General features: G+C 41.9%; 3 protein-coding genes across 3 annotated transcripts in view; 2 read left to right on the top strand and 1 right to left on the bottom strand.

The window, feature by feature from the left end:
- Positions 1-726: 726 nt before the first annotated feature.
- Positions 727-21286, top strand: part of LOC100737856 (olfactory receptor 51G1) — a 204716-nt gene continuing 184156 nt past the window's right edge. Inside the window, exon 1 of the mRNA XM_084975011.1 lies at positions 727-1011. The gene's annotated coding sequence lies outside the window, so the exon portion shown is untranslated. The remainder of the gene's footprint in view (positions 1012-21286) is intronic.
- Positions 5388-6490, top strand: LOC100522746 (olfactory receptor 52B2-like). Its single transcript, XM_021062381.2, has one exon. The coding sequence runs from the start codon at positions 5401-5403 to the stop codon at positions 6343-6345; it is 945 nt and encodes a 314-aa protein (XP_020918040.1). The 5' UTR covers positions 5388-5400; the 3' UTR covers positions 6346-6490.
- On the bottom strand, positions 10748-15468 carry LOC100521851 (olfactory receptor 52A1-like). The gene is made up of 3 exons (XM_084975013.1): positions 15305-15468; positions 13062-13400; positions 10748-12877 (listed from the first exon to the last, which is right to left on the bottom strand). The coding sequence occupies exon 3, from the start codon at positions 12593-12595 to the stop codon at positions 11645-11647; it is 951 nt and encodes a 316-aa protein (XP_084831139.1). The 5' UTR covers positions 12596-12877; positions 13062-13400; positions 15305-15468; the 3' UTR covers positions 10748-11644.

Raw genomic sequence — 21286 nt, forward strand, 5'->3', positions numbered from 1 at the left:
TTTGGAATATTATTCTAAGCCTAGGGTCTAGAGTGGATGTTTGACAAAGACCCTTTGTATATGTGTGTGTGTGTGTGTGTGTGTGTGTGTGTGTGTGTGTGTGCATTTATTCACATAAAATCTTTTAAGACCCACAGTTTGGCAGGCACTGGGGAAACAGTGAACAGTCAGCCCCAGTCACTGCCTCCAGGAAGTTTACATCTGATTACGTCCTTCAATAAAATAGTTCTTAGCAGTTTTCCCTCTTTTATATTTACACTCAAATTGAAGTATTTACTTCTGCCAAGTCTTTCTGAAGCTCTGTCTCTCCTAAACCTGGTATTATTCATTTTTTTTCTGGAGCTCATAGCTTGTTTCTGCTTTAATCTTACCTCTCTATTTTTCCTTTTAAGTATCTCATTCCCCAAACAGTAGTCTTAATTTAGTCAATTAATATGTTATTTTCTGCACACATTTCTGGCAGCTTTTTGTGGATCCTTGTTGCATCTAGGACATCAAAACTTCTAATTTCTACTTTAAGCTTTGTTTATGGAGGTCCCACTGTCCCTGGGAATTAAAATACTTTATTGATTCTGAAACAAACCATAGCAATTTGAGTGTAATTATAGCTGCAGTCGTCTCTGCCTTCTGTTGCTGCAGATGCTCTTTAATTTTCAGTCTGAGTTGTTCTTTAACCATGAAGAGCAGCGTTCCTGAACCACATGCCATACACCACATTCTGAACACACTCGCAGGCCTACGCGCTCCTAGACAGCTGCTCTTCTCCATCTGGGCTCTCCTCACGCATGGGTTCTAGGATTTGGTCCCCAGAAGAGCCAAGCTAAGTCGTGTCCCTAGCCTAACAGAGAGTCCCCTGGGGACCCGGGCGGGCCAGGACAAACCAGCATAAATGTGCCTCGAGCTCAGAGACTTTGTCTTCTTCTGGACACCAGCGGATCTTCCCCAAACTCAAGTGGACAGCTCCTTTGCTGGTCACAGTCCTGCTGTGACCAAACCCTCAACCATTTACAGGTACTGTGCTAGAAAAAGGGGAAAAAAGAGGGAGGGAAAAGAGCACACGATCCTAAGATGCAAAAAGTGAGAAAATAAAGAGATTCTCACATCTTTTCATCTGACGACTGCAATCAGCAGCACTTGTAAGGTTATGGTTGGGATCTGTAATTTTTAGAATGCCCAATGACCTTTTTTAGAAAATAAGAAGTATTTTTCTAATTTTTATACCTAAATTGATAGTCATAGTTAATATTCATAGTTAATACTCATATAGTTGTTGCTGACCATTGATTCTGATAGCTCAGTCCAAACTATGCCATGTTGCTCAAAACTCTGTAATGAGCTTCTGATGCCACCACCACATAGGGAATTTTTATTTCCAGTATTCTTGATGGATGGTCGTTCAGATTCTACCTGAACACTCCCACTGATAGCAAGCTTCTGGTTTTAGAGGGCTGTCTTTTCCGTTTGAGTTTGTGGTAGGATTCTTTCCCTTATGGAACTAAAATATACCTTTCAGTTTTTTTATCCTCCTTTGTTTGGCCAGGCATCTCATGATACTAAGTGTGTTTTTCTCCGTATACCATGTAATGAATCAAAAAAAAGTTGAGAGGAACTATATGCACTACTTTGTAATAACCTTTAAGATAAGATAATCTGATAAAATAAGTGTATATGTATGTATAACTGAATCACTTTGCTGTACACCTGAAACCAACACAAAACTGTAAATCAACTCTACTTCAATTAAAAAAAAAAAAAAGACAAGAGAAAAGCTCTTTAATTTTTTTTCTTAGAAACGCATGTTTCAGTTTTCTCTCTGTATTTTTAAAACAATCAATACACGTTCAGAAGAGGGTTTTCAGTAAACCTGCATAGAGATATAAAATACACAGTTCTTATTTCTGGTGCATAGTTAGACCCGAACAGATTTAGGAAGAGCTGTTGGAGGAGGTCCCTCGGGGGCAGTTCTGTAAAATGTTCAGTGCTGACCTCAGTGGCCACGAACAGAGTGAAAGCCTTCAAATTACCTGCTGTTCTTGGGTGGCGATAAGTTGACCCAGTGCTTGAAGTAAATAAACTATCTTTTCTGTTGTCACTGCCAGCTCCTGGATGCTGGCTTTCGAACGCCCCAAGCCTTCATATGAGGTCTCAGTGGATAAGAGACGGATTTCTGAGATTAAGAGCACATTGCTTTCTTGGAAGGATCCATCGAATACTGATTAAAATGTTATCATTAGTGGAAACACATTATGGAAGAAAAATACATAGGTCGAATGTAGGTTTATGGCCCTTCCCACTTTATCTAAAATGCCTTTTTAGAAAGATGGCTTGGAAATGGGATTTTAAGTGTGGCTAAAATATTTGTACTTTGATGGAGCTAGTGACAGAGCTATGGTGAAATAGATAATACATGTCTAAGGAGAATAAAATTTACAGGGCGATCAAATATTCCTTCATGTGGTATCAATTCAAGATTAGTTATTATCCTCCTTGCTGTCCTTTCCAGGAAAAACACAAGAGTAACATTTTTTTTTTTGCGTATTTCACTTAAACTTTGTATTTAGTTGAAAAAGAAGAAAAAGTACATTTCTAGAGCACCAAAACATTAAAAGAATTATACCAGGAACACTGCACATTTTTTACAGTGTTGGGATTTCATGATGGACCTAATTCTCACTGCAAGTTTCTCAGGGTAAACCTCATCCCACTTTTGAGATGAGGAAATGAGGCTCAAAGCCTGAAACATGTGGTCACATCACATAAAATTAGTGTCAGGACAGAGATTGATTGTATCCATGCCACCTGCCAACTAAAAGACCTGTTATTTTTACTGTACCATTATCTTCAAGGATACCTGCCTATCTGGGAGTTCTTGTGGCTCAGTGGGTTACGAACCTGACTAGTATCCATGAGGATGTGGGTTCGATCCCTGGCCTCACTCAGTGGGTTAAGGATCTGGCATTGCCACAGGCTGTGCCATAGGTTGCAGATGCAGTTTAGGTCCAGTGTTTCTGTGGCTGTGGTGTAATGAAGCAGGCAGCTCAGTTCTGAGTGTGTGACCTTGCATACATCACAGGGGCAGCCCTCAAAAGAGAAAAAAAGAAAACAGAAACCAGCGGTCCTTTTACAGAAGGTGGTTGACATGTGAATGTATGAGATCCTTAGACTGGCACACCTCAGTGTGTGATGTATAAAGTCTACTGTGTATTGTAGCAAACCTGCCGTTGTATTTGATTACTTAAATATTTGGAGTAAATTAATCAGCCAAAAGACAAAAAATCCTCGTTCGTCAATTAAAACAAAAAAGGACACAATATTAAAGGGACAGGGACTGGGTGGGATGGACGGGGAGTTTGGGGTTTGTAGATGCAAGCTATTGCCTTTAGAGTGGACAGGCAATGAGGTCTTACTCTACAGCACAGGGAACTATATCCAGTTTTCTTTGGAGTAGAGCTGAGAAGGGGAGTGTGCATATGAATGGGGCACTGCAGTTCACAACAGAAATTTGATCCAGCACGGTAAATCAACTATACTCCAATGTTAAAAAGAAGTTAAAATGGAAATCTTAAATAAAAATACAGGAGTTCCTTTTGTGGCTCAGCGGGTTCAATCCCTGGCTTTGCTCAGTGGGTTGGGGATCCGGTGCTGCTGTGAGCTGTGGTGTAGGTCGCAGATGCATCTTGGTTCTGGTGTTGCTGTGGCTGCGGCTGTGGTGTAGGCTGGTAGCTACAGCTCCAATTCGACCCCTAGCCTGGGGACTTCCATATGCTGCATGTGCAGCCCTAAAAAGGACAAAAAAAAAGTATATATATATATATATATATACACATATGATTTAAATATGTGCCTAAAAAATACTACTGTGGCTGTATTTTTAAAGCAACTTTGTGTTATTTTTTCCCATCCCTTTATTTTAAACTTTTATTGGAGTTTCTTTTTTCCTGTGATTGCCTTTTACAAATATTATTGAATTGAATTGCTTCTAATAAAATGTGGAATCTAGACCTTAATAGTGAAATTTAGTATGATATACTCTTTAATCTATAGCTGCCGTCAAGTAATTTCTAAATATGTATTTCCTATCAGACACAACCTAGAATAGATTTATAAGGAGATCCTGCTGAATAGCATTGAGAAATATGTCTAGATACTCATGTCGCAACAGAAGAAAGGGTGGGGGAAAAAAACTGTAACTGCAATGTATACATCTAAGGATGACCTGACCCCCTTGCTGTACAGTGGGAAAATAATAAAAAAATAAATAAATAAATAAATATGTATTTCCATTCAAAATAGTTATGCAGGTAAAAATATTTAGCAAATAACAATACTCTTTTTTTTTTTTTTTTTTTTTTTTTTTTTTTTTTTTTTTTTGGCCTTTTAGGGCTGCACATGTGGCATATGGAGGTTCCCAGGCTAAGGATTGAATTGGAGCTACAGCTGCCAGCCTCCACCACAGCAGTAGCAACTCAGGATCTGAGCCGCGTCTGTGCCCTACACCATAGCTCACAGCAACGCCAGATCCTTAACCCACTGAGCAAGGCCAGGGACTGAACCTACAACCTCATGGTTCCTAGTCGGTTTTTTTTACGCTGTGCCACGATGGGAACTCCACAATATTCTGATTTGTATAGAAATATGTGTTACCATTAACCTCTAAATTATACTCCCCATACAAAACCACACAAATACACCTATTTACAAAAGACCATCAATTTACCTTTATCCACTTCCCAGCCACATTTCAGAGACTAATCTAGAAATTTAATACTAAATTCTTATCTATTTAGGCATTGTTTTTGGATTCTACCTTTGTCATCCAAAATATCAGTTATTTTTCCAGAATACATTCATGCTTTTTAGGTATAGGATCAGCAGATTTCCTAGGTTATTTGTCAAAATCAACAAACATTCCAGAGCAGTAGCCCAGAGCGCCAAGGCCACTCTCAAGAGCAGAGCACCCTGGGATGATGAAATTCACATTCTTCATTTTGAGTGAAAATTCTGCTTTCCAGATTGTCCACCTCCCCACTCCATGCCTGTAATTTTGAAATTTTGGCTCTCCTGCCGGGTTCTGCTATCTGGGAAAAAAAAACCCACAGGACTGCATACATTGAATATTAAATGGGGTCAGGCCTGAGGAAGAATCTAAACAATGGTATTACATGTCTTTATTGAGAATGTATCCTTGAGACTGCTTCTCCCTCCTGCAGAGAAGGTAGGATTATCACCCTCCTCATCCCCATTAGCTGCAGCATTTATTTGATCACCAGTTGGTAAAATATGATTGTGACCACAAGCTCCTCTAATAGGCAGCATCTTTGCTCCAAAGATGCAGTGATTTCAAGATGCCCCTTGTTTCTTTCTCCGTAGGAACCAGACCTCGAAGAGCTCAGGTTAGGGATGTCCTCTTGCAACACCTCCATCCCTCAGCCCTTGATATTTGTCCTGGCTGGAATTCCTGGCCTGGACTCTTCCCAGGGCTGGTTCTCTGTGCCTTTTTTCTTGGTGTTTGTCACTGCAGTCATTGGCAATGCCACCATCTTGTGCATCGTCCGGATGGAGAAGAGTCTTCATGAGCCCATGTTTCTCTTCTTGGCCGTGCTGTCGGCCGTTGACCTGTCTCTGGTCACGGTCACGGTGCCCCGCATGCTGGGTATCTTCTGGATGAATGCCAAGGAAATCAGCTTCAGTGCCTGCCTCACACAGATGTTTTTCATCCCTTTATTTTATGTCATGGAGTCTGGGATCCTCCTGGCTATGGCTTTTGACAGATTTGTGGCTATCTGGCACCCTCTGAGATATACAACCATCCTTTCTAACAATGTGCTTGTGAAGATAGCCCTGGCCGTCCTAGCCAGGGCAGTGGCGGTGCTGACGCCAGCACCCATCCTGGCAAAAAGACTGGGACATTTCCAAACTCACGTCATTGCTTACTCATATTGTGCCTACATGGCTGTGGTGCAGATAGCCTGCGGAGACATCTCTGATCACATCGTCTACGGCCTTATGGTTCTTGTAGCATCTGTGGGATTTGATCTGTTTTTCATCATTCTGTCATATGGGCTGATCCTTCGTGCCGTCTTCCGGAGATCCTCTTGGGAGGCACGGGGCAAAGCCCTCAGCACATGTGGCTCTCATCTTTGTGTCATTGCTCTCTTTTATTCTCCTGTTGTCTTTTCTGTCTTGGCCCAGATTTTAGGCTACCATATGGCTCCCTATCTGCAGATTATCATTGACAATCTCTACTTCTTGGTGCCTCCCATGGTCAACCCTTTAATTTATGGGGCCCGGACCAAGCAAATGCGGGAGTGGGTGCTACGGATCTTTCGCTGTCATAGTGAGTGAGGTTGGTACTTGAGGTGGACAGGAGATCTGGGATATGAAGCGGTGAATCATGGTGAGTTGGAGGTAGAGATAACTCCCGCAAGAATGGAGGCTTTGTGGGGAAAGGAATAACTAAGGTAAGGGAATGGTGCAGTGTGGATATGTAACTGGAGTATGTTATTTCCATCAAGATGTAATTGTTATGAAATTCTCATGCTCAGAACCCTCCCCAAATGCTTCTACAATTAATAAAGTGGAAGGGCATTTTGGTGTTAATTTTATTGCTGATCCAACTAATCACGTCATATCAGATAAATTGGAAGCACATATTTTCAAATGAGGTGAAAAGGAATTTAAGCATGTTTCTCAAGCCCTGTGGGCAAACATGATTATCCAAAGATGTTTGTTGCTTCAATGATTTTTCTTCCACATTGATGTTTCAGATATTTCCCCAACACAGAATTCTATATCATTGAAAATAACCCTAATGGGAAGAACCATGTATAAATACTCATGATGTATCAATGATTAATGAGCTCCTTTTATCTCAGAAGGGTTTTAATAGAGATGAATCATCTTTAAAGTGTTACATTTGTGTCAGAATATGGAACCAATATACAGTAGTCTGGACTGGATAGGTAAATGTTTTACAAATGGAACAACAGCAAAAGCAACAAAAAGGCAAAAAACCGCTAAACAACAAAAAAGGCTTTTTTGAGGAATCTCCATCTCCATAGCAATTGTGCCAGTTTACATCCCCACCGACAGTGTATGAGGGTTCCCTTTTCTCCACACCCTTGCCAGCTCTTGTTATGGCCTGTATTTTTGATAGCCATTCTGATGGTGTGTGTTGATATCTCATTGTGGTTTTGATTTGCATTTTCCATAAATTAGTGATGTTGACCATCCTCTCATGTGCCTCTTGGCCATCTGAACAAGAGCCAGCTATTCTAGGTATTTATACAAAAGCAATCATTTAAAAAACATATGCCAGTGTTCCCCTTGTGGCTCAGTGGTAAGGAACCTAACTAGTATCCATGAGGACGTGGGTTTGAGCTCTGGCCCTGCTCAGTGGGTTAAGTGTCCGGGTTTGCTGTGAGCTCCCATGTAGGTCACAGATGTGGCTTGGATCCCCCGTTGCTGTGGCTCTGGCATAGGCCAGCAGCTACCGCTCCGATTGGTCCCCATTAGCCTGGGAACCTACATAGGCCTCAGGTATGAACGTAAAAACAAACTAATTAATTAAATAAAAATAAAGAATGTATGCACCCCATGTTCATCACAGAATTATTTCCAGTAGCCAAGATATGGAGGGAACTTAAGCGGTCATCAACAAATGAATACAGATGTGATATATATATATGCCATTCAGTTCTCTTCAGCCATTGTAAAGGATGAGCTCTGTCTGTGACAATGGAGATGGGCCGTGGGGGAATTATGCCAAGTGAAGTAAGTCAGAAGGAGAGAGACAGGCACCCTGTTACCATATTATTCTACTTACATGAGGAACAGAGATAAATAAATTAATAAATAAAATGAACAAACCAAACCAAACAGAAGCAAATAGAAATGCAGAGAAGAGAGGAGGGGCTCCCGGAAGGTAGAAGGATGGGTGGAGGGCAGAACGGGCGTGGAGTCGATGTATGTTGACGGACAGAAACTAAACTGTTGGTGGTGAACGCACGCTATCTTATACAGAAGTTGAAATATAATCGTGTACACATGCCTCTTGTATAATGTTAAAAACTAATTTAAAAAAGATCCAAGGAAGCTATTTTTACTCTAGCTTCACTGTTTTCTTTATCCGACCTCATATGTTTTTACAGATTCAAGACACCAAAATCTGTATCTTAAAACCATGAGTTGTGTCTGGGCTCCAGAAAACATTGCAGCAGCCTGTGAACCATTCTTCATATGCACCTTAAACTTAAGTCTTTCCAAATAAACTCCTAATCTCCTTGCCAGCTAGACTGTCCCTCTGTAGCACCCATTTTTGTGCATTGACTCAGTTAAATTAATTTCAAAACCTTTCGATTACTTCGTGGTATATCCTTCTCTTTATCCAATCAGTAACTGAGATTTCTTTGCACATTTCTGCTTTTTTCTACCTTATGCTTTCATCACTTTCAATCTCTGTACTGCAAGCTTTTCCTAAGTCACCTTCCCATATTCAGTCTCTCTCATATTCATAGTTTTTATTATAGGGGAACTGGAGCGGTCCTTTGTAAACAGCTCTCTCGTTTCACCCACCTCATGTCTTCAACAGCTTGTCCTCAAGATAAAGTCTTAACTGCAGTGGCGTGACCTTCAGGTTATTGCATGACTTGACATCAGTCTCCCCTGCAAGATGCTTTGCTTTCACTAAATTACTCAGTAGGCATCCGTCTAGCCAAACCTAACTGCTTTATTTGCAAAGAAATCACTTTCTTGGTGCTTTAACTCATTTTCTGTGCTACTTGAGAGGCATATCCCTTTGATTTTTCCCAGTCAACCTTCTCCCACCTCAAAAGACACTTTCTCCAGTTTGTTTTCTTAATGCCTCCCTCAGATCACACCAACCAGCCTGTCTCTGCCACACACTTCAGGTTTCTTTGACCTCTGCTCACCTACGGTCTGCACTGTATTATTAATCTGCATGCTTTGCCATTATTCTTACATCCATATTTCTTTAAGAGCTAAAGCCACTCCCCCAAATTGAACTTCTGACCTCACATAAGCAGGGTTCAACCCTTGGCTTAGTTTTGTTTTGTTTTCAAATGTTATGAAACACCAACTCGTAAACCAAGGGACTGATACATGTAAATTACACATATCTTCCCAGCCCTAATGTTCATAGTTTGGGGACCTTCGAGGCTGCCTGGACCATCACACAGATGGTATTTATTTCACATCAACATTTACAGATGTGCATATGTTTTTCTCTAGACGCGTACTTCCAATCATCTAACTTGTCTGTAAGCTTTTCTCTCTGTGATATGATGTCACACTCACTTTAGACACATCCATACACCTCACCTGAGACAGGTGCACATTCCCAGGAACATGGCCACATGCACACACATCTGATGTTCATTTCAGCTGCATCAATAAATATGCAAACCCACTATTAAACCCCTCTCTAAGGATCTAGGGTATGTTCCCGAACATCTTCCAAGTGGTTATTTTCAACGCTCGCACATGAGCTCTCAGGTATATATATATAGTCTACTCTCAATTTTTGTGAATCATTTTTTTCCCCTCTGGAGATTCCAAGGGAGCCAGAGACATTTTCACTTATGTATACAGAGATTTATAGGGACGGATAAGAGCCAGAACACACATCACATCTCTTCCCTTGCAAGATAACATACCTTATTCTGCATGACAGCAATTTCTTTCCTTCACTTAAGAAGTTAGCTTCTTGTAAGGCCCCTGCTTCGTTGTGAAAAGACTCTCAATCCGTCCCAGGTACTAAACCAGAAGGAGAGGTGAATTGCGCACAGATGTGGAATGCTAAGTCATAGAAAGAAGTACTCCTATATTTGCACTAATTAAGTGCTCCCCAAAACCATTCATTCATCAGTTCATATTCCCACCTATGGAGAATAACTATAGCATCTGCCAGAGACATTCTTTAGAATGTGGTGTCTTTCCACTCTGTATGCTCGGAACAGATAGTGGCTCTCCTTAGAGGTAATGCAAATAAATTCCTTGCTGACCATTGTTCCTGATGCCTCTGCCTCAACCCAGCCGGTGGTGCTTACAGCTGCCGTGTGATTCTTGTACGGAGAGGTAGAGGTGGCGGGTAAATAACCCATGTTTCTAGCCGCCCACTGGGACAGTGTGGAAACGTGCTTCTCACGTGTTTTCCAGTAGCCCTAGCAGAAAAAGCCCTGGTAATCTATAGCAGGAATCTGCTCAGCTACGAGCACTTTATTGGCGCCTTCTCTTCACCACCTTATTCGCTTACTTCTTCACATGTTTTTTCTTGGATCAATTCCCAAATATACCACATACCCTAAAATTCTTGCTTTGGTTTGCTTCTGGGAGAACCCTTGATAGGACATTCTTATGTCCTACTTATCTGTTTATAGATTGAGGCCATCATAAGGCAAGCTTTCATCTTCTCTCCCTACTCTAAAAAATAGTCTAGGTCATTAGCTCGATCATCGGGGGAGGGAGACAACTGCGGTGAATGAAAAACCGAGTTGAGATTATTGGTGTCAGTGTGGTGGTGGTGAGAGTGGTGTGTATCCTCCCCAGCTGTAGACGCCCCGGATGGGAAGGTCTGAGGTGCAAATGAGATAAGGATATATGGCTAAACTTCAGATTGGTGGATTTTCTTCACTAGTGAGCTTGTGAGCTTCTTTTGAGCTAAGGAAAGTAAGAGTGGGAACAAAGAAGCTGTTTCACATATGTCACATTAATGGACAACATCTCAAAATTCATCAAAATGTCTTCTAATTCCTTTTTTTGGGGAAAAAATGTTCATAGTGAGTTGCAGCAGCACACAGAGAATAAACTTCTTCCAAGACCGTGACAAGCCATGCTAGTCAGTGGCAACTCTGAAGAGCTGAATTGTCCACTTTCCAAATACAAGGGCTATTTTTGTGCAGTTAAGTAAAATCCAGTGTCGTATTATTGAGACATTAATACATAATTTCCTATGGCAGAATGATCTGCATATTTTGTAACTGAGGAAGATACAAATGAGCCTGCTTTTCATGAGTCCAGTACTTAAGGAAGTGAAATCCGCGTATATCTGCACATACTCTGTGCATCTCCACGAGTTATGGTCGCGTTTTAAAACCTCAGAGTATGGTTAACACCATTCTAGCGTCTTCGGTCAACACGTTGTTCAAACCTCGTATTTGTCATGACCTTCTCCACGAGATCTTCTCTGGCTCCCTCTAAAACTTACATTAGCTGTGGCTCACATGTGAACTTAAATACTGTGTTCTTAACACGGCCTGAATAGAGTTAAATTACATTTATTCTTTTGAAATTACGGCTTTGTCTTTGTCGCTGTAACACATCCAAAGGAGAGACTGACTCCTGGTCTGGCAGAAAGACACGGCGGATGTGTACCCAAGGAAGTGGAAAACAAGGAAGGACTGATGGCAGGCAGGCAGAAGGTAAAGGAAGAAAATAAGACTGATAGGAAGTTATGAGATACTTTTCATCCGAGTTTACATCGTATTCGGATTGCTCTTGCTTTGGGAACGTGAATCCTTTAGGGGCGAGCATGATCATGGGAAACATCTCTCTGTGACAGACATCACATAACGAGTGTCCCTCTTAAACAGGCGACTGTATTTTTCCTGTTCCACGTTATGTCGCACTACTCCCCGGCCTCCTGCTTCAGAACACACATCCGAGCAACCCGCCTGCAGATCTCCTTGGTCTTCACCCCATAGACAATGGGGTTAAGGGCAGGGGGCACGAGCAGATAGATGGTAGACAAGAGGATATGGGCATAGGGTGGTACCTGTCCGAAACGGTGGCTGAAGAAGGAAAAAAAGGCAAGGATATAAAATTCCAGAAAGATGACAATATGGGAGGTGCAAGTGTTGAGGGCTTTGAGACGCGCTCTCTTCTGGGGAAGAAGGAAAACAGCGCGTAAAATCAGAATGTAGGAGATGAAGACAAAGATCATGTCCAAACCTAGAATCGCAAAAGCCACAAAGAGCCCGTAGGATTTGTTGACATGGACGTCTTCTGCAGCCAGCTTGACCACAGCCATGTGCTCACAGTAGGAATGGGCGATCACCGCAGACTGGAAAAGCTGCAGTCGCTTGAGCAGAATGGGCAAAACCCCAACAAGCACCGAGGCTCGGACGGCCACCATCAGTACCATCCGGACTAGGAAGAGAGGCGTGAGGATGGACGTGTGCCTCAGAGGATCACAAATGGCAACGTAGCGGTCAAAGGCCATGGCCAGCAGGATGCCAGACTCCACGCCCTGCAAGGCATGGATGAAGAAGAGCTGGGTGAGGCAAGCATCAAAAGCCATAGAGCAAGAGCCAAACCAGAAGATAGCCAACATCTTGGGAGCAATGGCTACACAGAGACCTAGGTCAGTCACTGCCAAAACTGCCAGGAAAATGTACATGGGTTGGTGAAGACGGGGTTCTATCATAATGATGGTCAATAAGAAGCTATTCCCCAGCAGGGCCACCAGGCACACCCCAAGGAAGGGAAATCCAATCCAAAATTGCACATGCTCCATGCCAGGGATCCCAATCAGAGTCACTGTCTTCGGGTTCAGGTAGGACATGTTAGTGGATCCCATTAGACTAGCAAATCCGTTCTTCACCACTGATCCTGATACCTTTTCAGAGAAAAATCCTGAATGGGGAAGCAGGGAATTCTCTTCACCAGTTCTTCTAGATCGTGGAGTTCCCGTTGTGAGTCGGCAGGTGAAGAACCCGACACGGGGTCTGTGAGGGTATGGATTTGATCCCTGGCCTTACGCAGTGGGTTACGGATCTAGCATTGCCATCAGCTGTGGAGTAGGTGGCAGATGCTGATTAGACCCCTAGCCGAGGACCTTCTGTATTCCACAGGTGTGGCTCTAAAAAGAGAGAGAAAAAGAATTCTTCTAGATCATGAAAGAAAAAGTGGATGGAACTCTGGGCACATGGCATTGAACCTTTGGCAATCAATTTAACTAAGTATCAGAATAGAATTATTGGATATCTCTTCCAGATACTAGTGTGGGTATTTGTGGATGAGGAATATTAAAGCGTGTTTCTCACCTGCATACATAGTCCTGTCTATTTTGTTAAAGCCCAGAATCTTCAGAGAGGCAGAGCCATTCCCAGTCTTTCCATCTTCTGCTGTTAACGTGTAAAATACCTCTTCTCAAATCTTAGAACTGACTCTCAGAGGAAGGAGTGAGGGGTTCTGTTCTCTGCAGGAATTGGTTGAGTCGCCCATGTGCTGGCCCTTATACAGGTTCTTGGGAGTTATTTGGAGGAGATATCTTTCTGTCTGTCGTGGCGAAGCATCTTTGACTCAGCTCGTAATTCTGACCCATTAGCTTTCAAAATGATATGTAAGCAGAATGGAGTAGAAGGTGATGCAAATCCTGACAGCTTAGAGAAGACAGAAAGTTGGGAAGAAAAGAAGCAAGTTAGTTGAATAAAAAGACACCATAAATTAGAATAGGATGGTAACATACAAAAAATGACCTATGGGATAAACCCCGGAGGTTAAATATTTTGGTTATAGTAATCAAACTTCTGATGTAAAAAGCCAGGACTGCCTCTGGGCCCCTCTGTCTATAGGGCAGCTCAACCCACCCCAGGTGCTTTCTTTGATTTAACTGATATCAGTCACAGTGAAAATCAATTCTGATACGATTGATTATATTGTCTCAATTCACACTCACCCCGGACTTCTGATATTTTTATAATTTTCTTGCTTTCTCCCTTTAGAAATCACTCTGAAGCTTAAGATCATGTCATAGAGACTCTTTTTTTCCTCTTTCATTAATCATTCTGCAAGCTTAAAATCATCCGAAAGTTTAATTTTATCTATGATTTTTGTCATGGGCAAAACCTATGGAGAACTTCTGTAAAGAGGGATGCATTCCTGCCCTCTTGTGGAAGTAAAAAACAAAAATACAGACAGGAGGAAATGTTCTAAGGAAAGAATTGATTAAAAATGCACGAGACGACGCATTTTCAGCCTCCCTCAGTTCAACCCGTAAGACTGAGGATTGGCGCTTCTGTAAGCAGGTGCCATGACCATAATTACGATAGAAAAATGACTCCCAGTGATGGGGGGACATCAGTGGAGTCAGTAAATTTCACTATTCAAATCAATTTGTTCACTTCTGAGAAATAACCAGATCTTCCTTTATAGTCTTACTAGGTAGATGGAAAACCTGGAAATAGGAAAACCAGCTTTTCAAGAGTTTAAATTAAAAATGCTTGATATTCTAAGAGTAACAAAAAAAAAAAAATAACGTCAAATCTTAAAAAAAGAATCAATTAGAAATGCTTCCCATGGTAGCTCAGTGGTAACAAACCCATGAGGACTTGGATTTGATCCTTGGCCCCCCTCAGTGGGTTAAGGATCCGGTGGTGCTGTGGGCTGTGGTGTAGACTGCAGACATGGCTCAGATCTGGCATTGCTGTGTCTATGGTCTAGGCTGGCAGTTGTAGCTCCGATTCGACCCCCAGCCTGGGAACTTCATATTGCCATGGATGTGGACCTGAAAAAATACATGAATCAATTAAATAAATAAATAACAAATTCTTCTAAGATAACAAAGGCACACATTTTACTTAATTTATCTCTGTGCTAATCAAACCAGAGATGTTTATGCCTGGTAACTTGGTGAAAGAACAGGAAAATACCCTCAGTGGAGGCAGGTTAAAGTGTAAGAAACAAAAGATAAAAAGTTGAAACTTTAGATCCTCAGATAAAAAGAAGACCATATGTAAGGGATGAGATATGAGTTGTACTTATAGTGGCAACAAGACCAGACGTCAAAGCTATTCAAGGCAGTAGCAGGCTCCCCTGTTTGACCCTCTCCACACATTTTATAAGCTCTCCTCAAACTGCAAACACACACACACACACAAAAAAAACAACTTTCCAAACCACAAACTATCTCTTCTTCTTTTTTAATAAACCAGGTAATGTTCTACTACTTTGTAGGTAAAGGCAGTGGAGCCTGACACCTGTTGCCCAGGGACTAATAACCGGGGCATGTCAGTTTGGAGTTTTCTTCACATCACGTAGTTGAGAAGATGATACTACGTTACCTCTGCATGTCCACTGTCTCTAAATGACCCACATCTACGCCATCTCTCCTATTACTGATACATAAACCCGGATCCAAGGGGAAAAGGCGACATGCCAAGTTCGTTACTGAGAGATACGGGATGAGTATCATCTGATTCACCTTCCTTTCCACTACCTTTAAAATGCGCTGCCGTTGAAAACGATGAGCCGTGCACAGTTGTGAGTTCATGGAGAAGACACTCACCAAGAGAACCGCATCGCCGGCTGGGATGTAAAATGGGTGGGACGACTCTTTTCTTCACATCCTCTTGCCAGGATGTGAAGTTGGAAATGTATTCCCATCCATCCTCTTATCCCATGAGAACTGTAACTAGTGAGAATCCCCTGAGAATGTCTGTGTGCTCATCTGAGTGCTTAGAGCTTCTGTGGGGCAGCTGAACGCCAGTAACAGCTGCAGTAACGAGAGACGTTCAAGCTCGGGGATGTTCCAGGACCTACAGGGATGATGTCAGCTGCAGCAGCAGAACCAGAGGGGAGCATCTGTGCCTGGGCACAAGAGCTCCGTTGGCTACAACTCTGGCACAACTACGCTCTACATTAAAATTTAACCAACGTTCTTTGCTGTCCTTTAGTAAGAGATATTGGGAACACAGACTCATATAAAAGTCTTCAAACTAAGAGACCCCGACTTGGTGATTTAAAAGTTCGAGGCACAAGGATATGATTCGCACTTTACTATTTTGTTACTGAAATCTGACTGTATTATGAGACTTGATAAAACCCCGCCTTTAATGATAGCATCGCTCTAGTTGGTTTTTTCTAAAAGTGAAAAAATGATATTGTTCCGTGGTTTGATGCATTAATCCCTTTTAAATGCTCATCATGTACTTGTGGTACCTGATACTATAAACTCTTGGGGACCTGGATGAATTCATTGGGCACAGCAACAATCAGCTTAGGTTATAGAGAGGGTAGCAATGCTTATTAGATGCTATGAATACTTTTCATCAGAGACATGATCTTTTATTGTTACTATTTTTGCTTTTAAGATCTTAATCAACGGTCACAGATATATGGAGGAATTTTCCTTAGGTTAACGTTATACATCTAATTAATCTTCTAGAAAACTCTACAGATGGACCCACAAGTGTATTGAAAGGAAGGAAGGAAGGGGGCGGGGAGAAGACCCAAGGGGAAGAACAGACTCCTGATGGGTAAATTGCCTCTGGAGTAGAACTTGTGTAAAGAGATTTTAGTTATTGTAGTAAACTGGGACTTTGGGCTTTGCTTATTTAGTATCTCTGGTATCTATCTCCTCCTTCCTTGGGGCCTGGAAGCTATTCTGGATTTGCAAAGCGATATTGGCCATGGTAGGTTTTCTCTACCAAAACCACAGTGAATCCGTAGCTGCCACGTAATTCTCTCTTTTGGTAGAGCATTTACTTTAAAAACCTTTTAACTGTAAATTCTTTTTTCTGCTCCTTTGAGATGGAAGTCATTTAACAGACTCTGAGAGTTTAACAGCATAGAACTGTCTTTCTCAAGGACCTGGGAGCCATCTCTTGGAGATGTATTCCTCAGGGAAGGCAGCGCACCTCTCGCCCAGTCTCTGTGGGGAGGAAGGAGCCTGTGCTCTAAGCTGTGAAACCATCACTTTTCGTGAAGATAGCAGAAAGCTTGCTTTCTCTGGTGGGTACTTAAGCAGCAAAGGTACCTGCAGCCCCCTTGCCCTTGCTCACTAAATTCATTCAGCTTGGATTTCAGTGGGGCTGCGGATTCCCGCTTTCTCACCCTGTTGTTGGTAGTAGCCTCAGAACAGGATGAACTTCTGCTTGCCTGCCTCATCTGCGGTATATGTTTATTTAACAGATTTTAAAGGGAATGTTTTTGGTCATCTATGCAGATTAAGGCTACAAGGACTACCTACACTCATGGAAGATGGGGCCCTGCTTGCGTGCCGTGTTTTGAGTACAGGTACCCACCGCTTTGTTATTTGCCATACAGGCTGTGCTGGTTAAGAATGGATTATCTATCAGCTCTAAATTCATTTTTTGCCTTCTCAGTGAAAATGTACCTTGGCTCCACCCCCCCCCGCCCCTTTTTTAACCTACAGGTGCAATGCTAAACTTTGTCATTGGAGGGCACTAGTGAGGCACCGCAGGAGGAGAGGGTTTCTTTCCTTCCTGATGCCTGTGTACTCACTCCACAGGCTTGTAGTTTGGCTGCCATCTCTAGTCTCCAGCAGGCCCCTGCAGCTCTTGCCTGCTGCTTCAGGAGCTCATTTCTGCAGTGCATGAAGTGAGCAGCACTCAGCACCCAGCAGCTTTCTCAGAAACCCATGAGCAGCTTTTCCTGGCACCCCCGGGGGTGGATGTCTGGCAGACTCCACTGAAACTGTATCGCAGCCTCTTTTCCTTTGTTCAGTGATCCAAGTCTTTGCCTTCTCTAACTAGGTCTGGATTTCAGACCAGAGAAGGAGGCCTCCCCCCATGGGCGTCTATTCAACCCTCCCCGCAGTCAGTAGCAGTTTCTTATATCTGCTATTTCTGCGTCCTTGAGCGTTCTCTGCTCTTCTTACTAGCCAAACCCTCATTACTTCAGTCCCTGAAGTGAATAATTATTTCAGTCCCCAGTTAAAGTGAATAATTACTTAAATTAAACTTTCCCTGGGGGTTCTCTTATGCTTTGGCAGGTTAAGGATCCAGCATTCTCACTGTTGTGGCTCTGGTTACAGCTGTGGTGCCAATTTGATCATGGGCCTGGGAGTTTATGCATACTGTAGGCATAGCCAAAAGAAAACTTAAACTTTCCCTATCCAAAGCACCGTATGGTTTCTGTCTTATTGGATTCAGATTGATACATAGAACAGTTGTGCTGTGAGGAGATGGAATTTGATTTATGTGTGCATCTTGGATGGCTGTTTTAAATATTTATGTAATAGTCTTAAATTACATCAACGGTTGGATTCAGTTCAAGTTTTTACCACTTGATGTTTGTGATGAATTAAATCCTTCAGACTTGCAAATTCCTCCTCTTTGAGTGTCATCCTGCTCTGTATTTAATAAGTGACTGTGACTGTTGTGTGATATTATCTTTCTAAGTTGATTTCCATGGTGTTTATGTTTTTATAGTGAAATGTCCAGTGTGCTTTTTGGTTATTGTCTCTAACTCATACCTATGTTACTGCATTGCTCCATCAAAAATTGAAAGATATGAAAAGGTTTATCACTTCTTAGTATTAGGTCACTTTTCAGAATTTAAATGCACATCGTCTTAGAAGATCATTGATAATTTCAATCATACAGCAAAAAGGGTTGCAGCATTGAAAAGTTTTAACAAATAAAGTAATAGCTTCCTTAAGCTGGTTTGGGCTAGGTGGTTATTTTGAGGAATTGGGTTGCCATTAAAATGTCTGTGGGAATGTCCTTTCGGTATTTATCCTCACTTTTTGTTTACTGTGTAATTGAATAATCTTTGACGAACATCAATGAAAAGACAAGTCCTTTGACGATGTCGTGGAAAGTGGTGGCGTAAGGAACTCAAAGAATCAGTTGCTCCATTCAAGCAATGATAAACTAACAAGAACTGACAGAATAAACTATCGCCTTTGGAATGGATAGGCAATGAGACCTTGCTGTGTAGCACTGGAAACTGTATCTAGTCACTTATGATGGAACATGATAACGGGAGAAAAAGAATGTATATATGCATGTTGACTGGGTCTCTTTGCTGTACATTAGAAAATTGACCAAACACTGTAAACCAGCTATACTAGAAAAAATAAAAATCATTTGAAGTTGGCAAAGGGATTTAAAAAAAAGAGGTGAACGCTGCCTGCATCTATGCAGAGTGAAGGACAGGAGGTAGAAAGGCAGCAGACGGTTCCAAAACCCCAAAAGAAGGAGATAAGGAGGACACTTCTGAGGGATATAGGGGCTCACAAGGACCACGGAGGATATCATGAGCATGCCGTATGTAACATACGTGTGCAGGACTGAATGCCTGTTCAGAAGGATCTGAGGGGCCTGGAGGCTTACACAGCTGATGGATCTGTGGCTCCTGTTCAAGCAGGAGTTGAAAGCATAGGCAGAGTTGTAGGTGGCTCTTCTCAGCCTGAGGAGTGACCCAAATCAAGGCCAAGCTGCAGAGTATGGGAGGGCGGTTCTCTCACTCAGCCATCAAGGAGCTTGTCTCATCCTGTGTGGTCGACCTTAGAATGCCAAGGCCAGATGTGAACAAGGAAAAATTTCCGACCAACATCCTTTGTGAATATACAGGCAAAAGGTCTCAACAAAATGCTAACTCCCCAACTCTAACAGCATATTAAAAGACCACACACCATGACCGGGGGGATTTATTTCAGGAATGCAAGTATGGTTCAACAAATACAAAATCAGTATACTGTTCCACATTAATGGAAAAAAAAGAAACACCCAGACTTCAAGAAATACTACAAAGCCACAGTCATCAAAACAGTGTGGTGCTGGTATCAAAACAGACAGACAGACCAATGGAACAGAATAGAGAACCCGGAAATAAACCCTGAAACCTATGGTCAATTAATCTTTGACAAGGGAGGCAAGAACATCAAATGGGAAAAAGAAAGTCTATTCAGCAAGCATTGCTGGGAAACCTGGACAGCTACATGCAAAGCAATGAAACACTTTGCTCACACCATGCACAAAATTAAACTCAAAATGGCTGAAAGACAAATACACAACAGGACACCATCAAACTCCTAGGAGAGAACATAGGCAAAACACTCTCTGACATCAACATCATGAATATTTTCTCAGGTCAGTCTCCAAAAGCAATAGAAATTAGAGCAAAAATAAACCCATGGGACCTCATCAAACTGAAAAGCTTTTGCACAGCAAAGGAAACCCAAAAGAAAACAAAAAGACAGCTTACAGAATGGGAGAAAATAGTTTCAAATGATGCAACCGACAAGGGCTTAATCTCTAGAATATATAAACAACTTATACAACCCAACAGCAAAAAAGCCAATCAATCAATGGAAAAATGGGCAAAAGACCTGAATAGACTGTTCTCCAAGGAAGATATACAGATGGCCAGCAAACACATGAAAAAATGCTCAGCATCTCTGATTATAAGAGAAATGCAAATCAAAACTACTATGAGATACCACCTCACACCCGTCAGAATGTCCATCATTAATAAATCCACAAATAACAAGTGCTGTAGGGGCTGTGGAGAAAAGGGAACCCTCCTGCACTGTTGGTGGGAATGTAAACTGGTACAGCCACTATGGAGAACAGTTTGGAGATACCTTAGAAATCTATACATAGAACTTCCATATGACCCTGCAATCCCACTCTTGGGCATCTATCCGGACAAAGCTCTACTTAAAAGAGACACGTGCACCCGCATGTTCATTGCAGCACTGTTCACAATAGCCAAGACATGGAAACAACCCAAATGTCCATCGACAGAGGATTGGATTCGGAAGAGGTGGTATATATACACAATGGAATACTACTCAGCCATAAAAAAGAATGACATAATGCTATTTGCAGAAACATGGATGGAACTAGAGAATCTCATACTGAGTGAAATGAGCCAGAAATACAAAGACAAATACCATATGATATCACTTATAACGGGAATCTATATCCAGCACAAATGAACATCTCCTCAGAAAAGAAAATCATGGACTTGGAGAAGAGACTTGTGGCTGCCTGATGGGAGGGGGAGGGAGTGGGAGGGAGTGGGAGGGATCGGGAGCTTGGGCTTATCAGACACAACTTAGAATAGATTTACAAGGAGATCCTGCTGAGTAGCATTGAGAACTATGTCTGGATACTCATATTGCAACAGAACAAAGGGTGGGGGAAAAAATGTATACATGTAAGAATAACTTGATCCCCATGCTGTACAGAGGGAAAAAATTTAAAAAAGAAAAATAAGAAAAAAAAAACAATTGAAAAACAAATAAACAAACCAAACCACATGGTCAGCTTAGTTGTTGCAGAAAAGCATTTGAAAAAAATGTAACACTCTCTCAGGATAAAAGCACTCAGAAAACTAGCGGTAGAGGGAACATTCTTCAACATGCTGAGAACCCGTGACTGACCCCGTTTATAGAGAATGGTACAACACTGAAAATTTCCCTGAAGGTCAGGGTGTATGAACAGGTGCTCATCACTAATGATTAGAGAAATGAAAATCAAAACTGCAATGAGGAGTTCTCTTGTGGCACAGCAGG

Source organism: Sus scrofa, chromosome 9, assembly GCF_054392235.1.
Source record: "Sus scrofa isolate SSC_HxYL_T2T_F1_AM1 chromosome 9, Sscrofa_HxYL_maternal_Yorkshire_Landrace_v2.0, whole genome shotgun sequence".
Lineage (NCBI taxonomy): Eukaryota > Metazoa > Chordata > Mammalia > Artiodactyla > Suidae > Sus > Sus scrofa.

Bases quoted from the DNA above. Each gene is read 5' to 3' on its own strand.
- LOC100522746 (XM_021062381.2), top strand. From the start codon at position 5,401: ATGTCCTCTTGCAACACCTCCATCCCTCAGCCCTTGATATTTGTCCTG.
- LOC100521851 (XM_084975013.1), bottom strand. From the start codon at position 12,595: ATGGGATCCACTAACATGTCCTACCTGAACCCGAAGACAGTGACTCTG.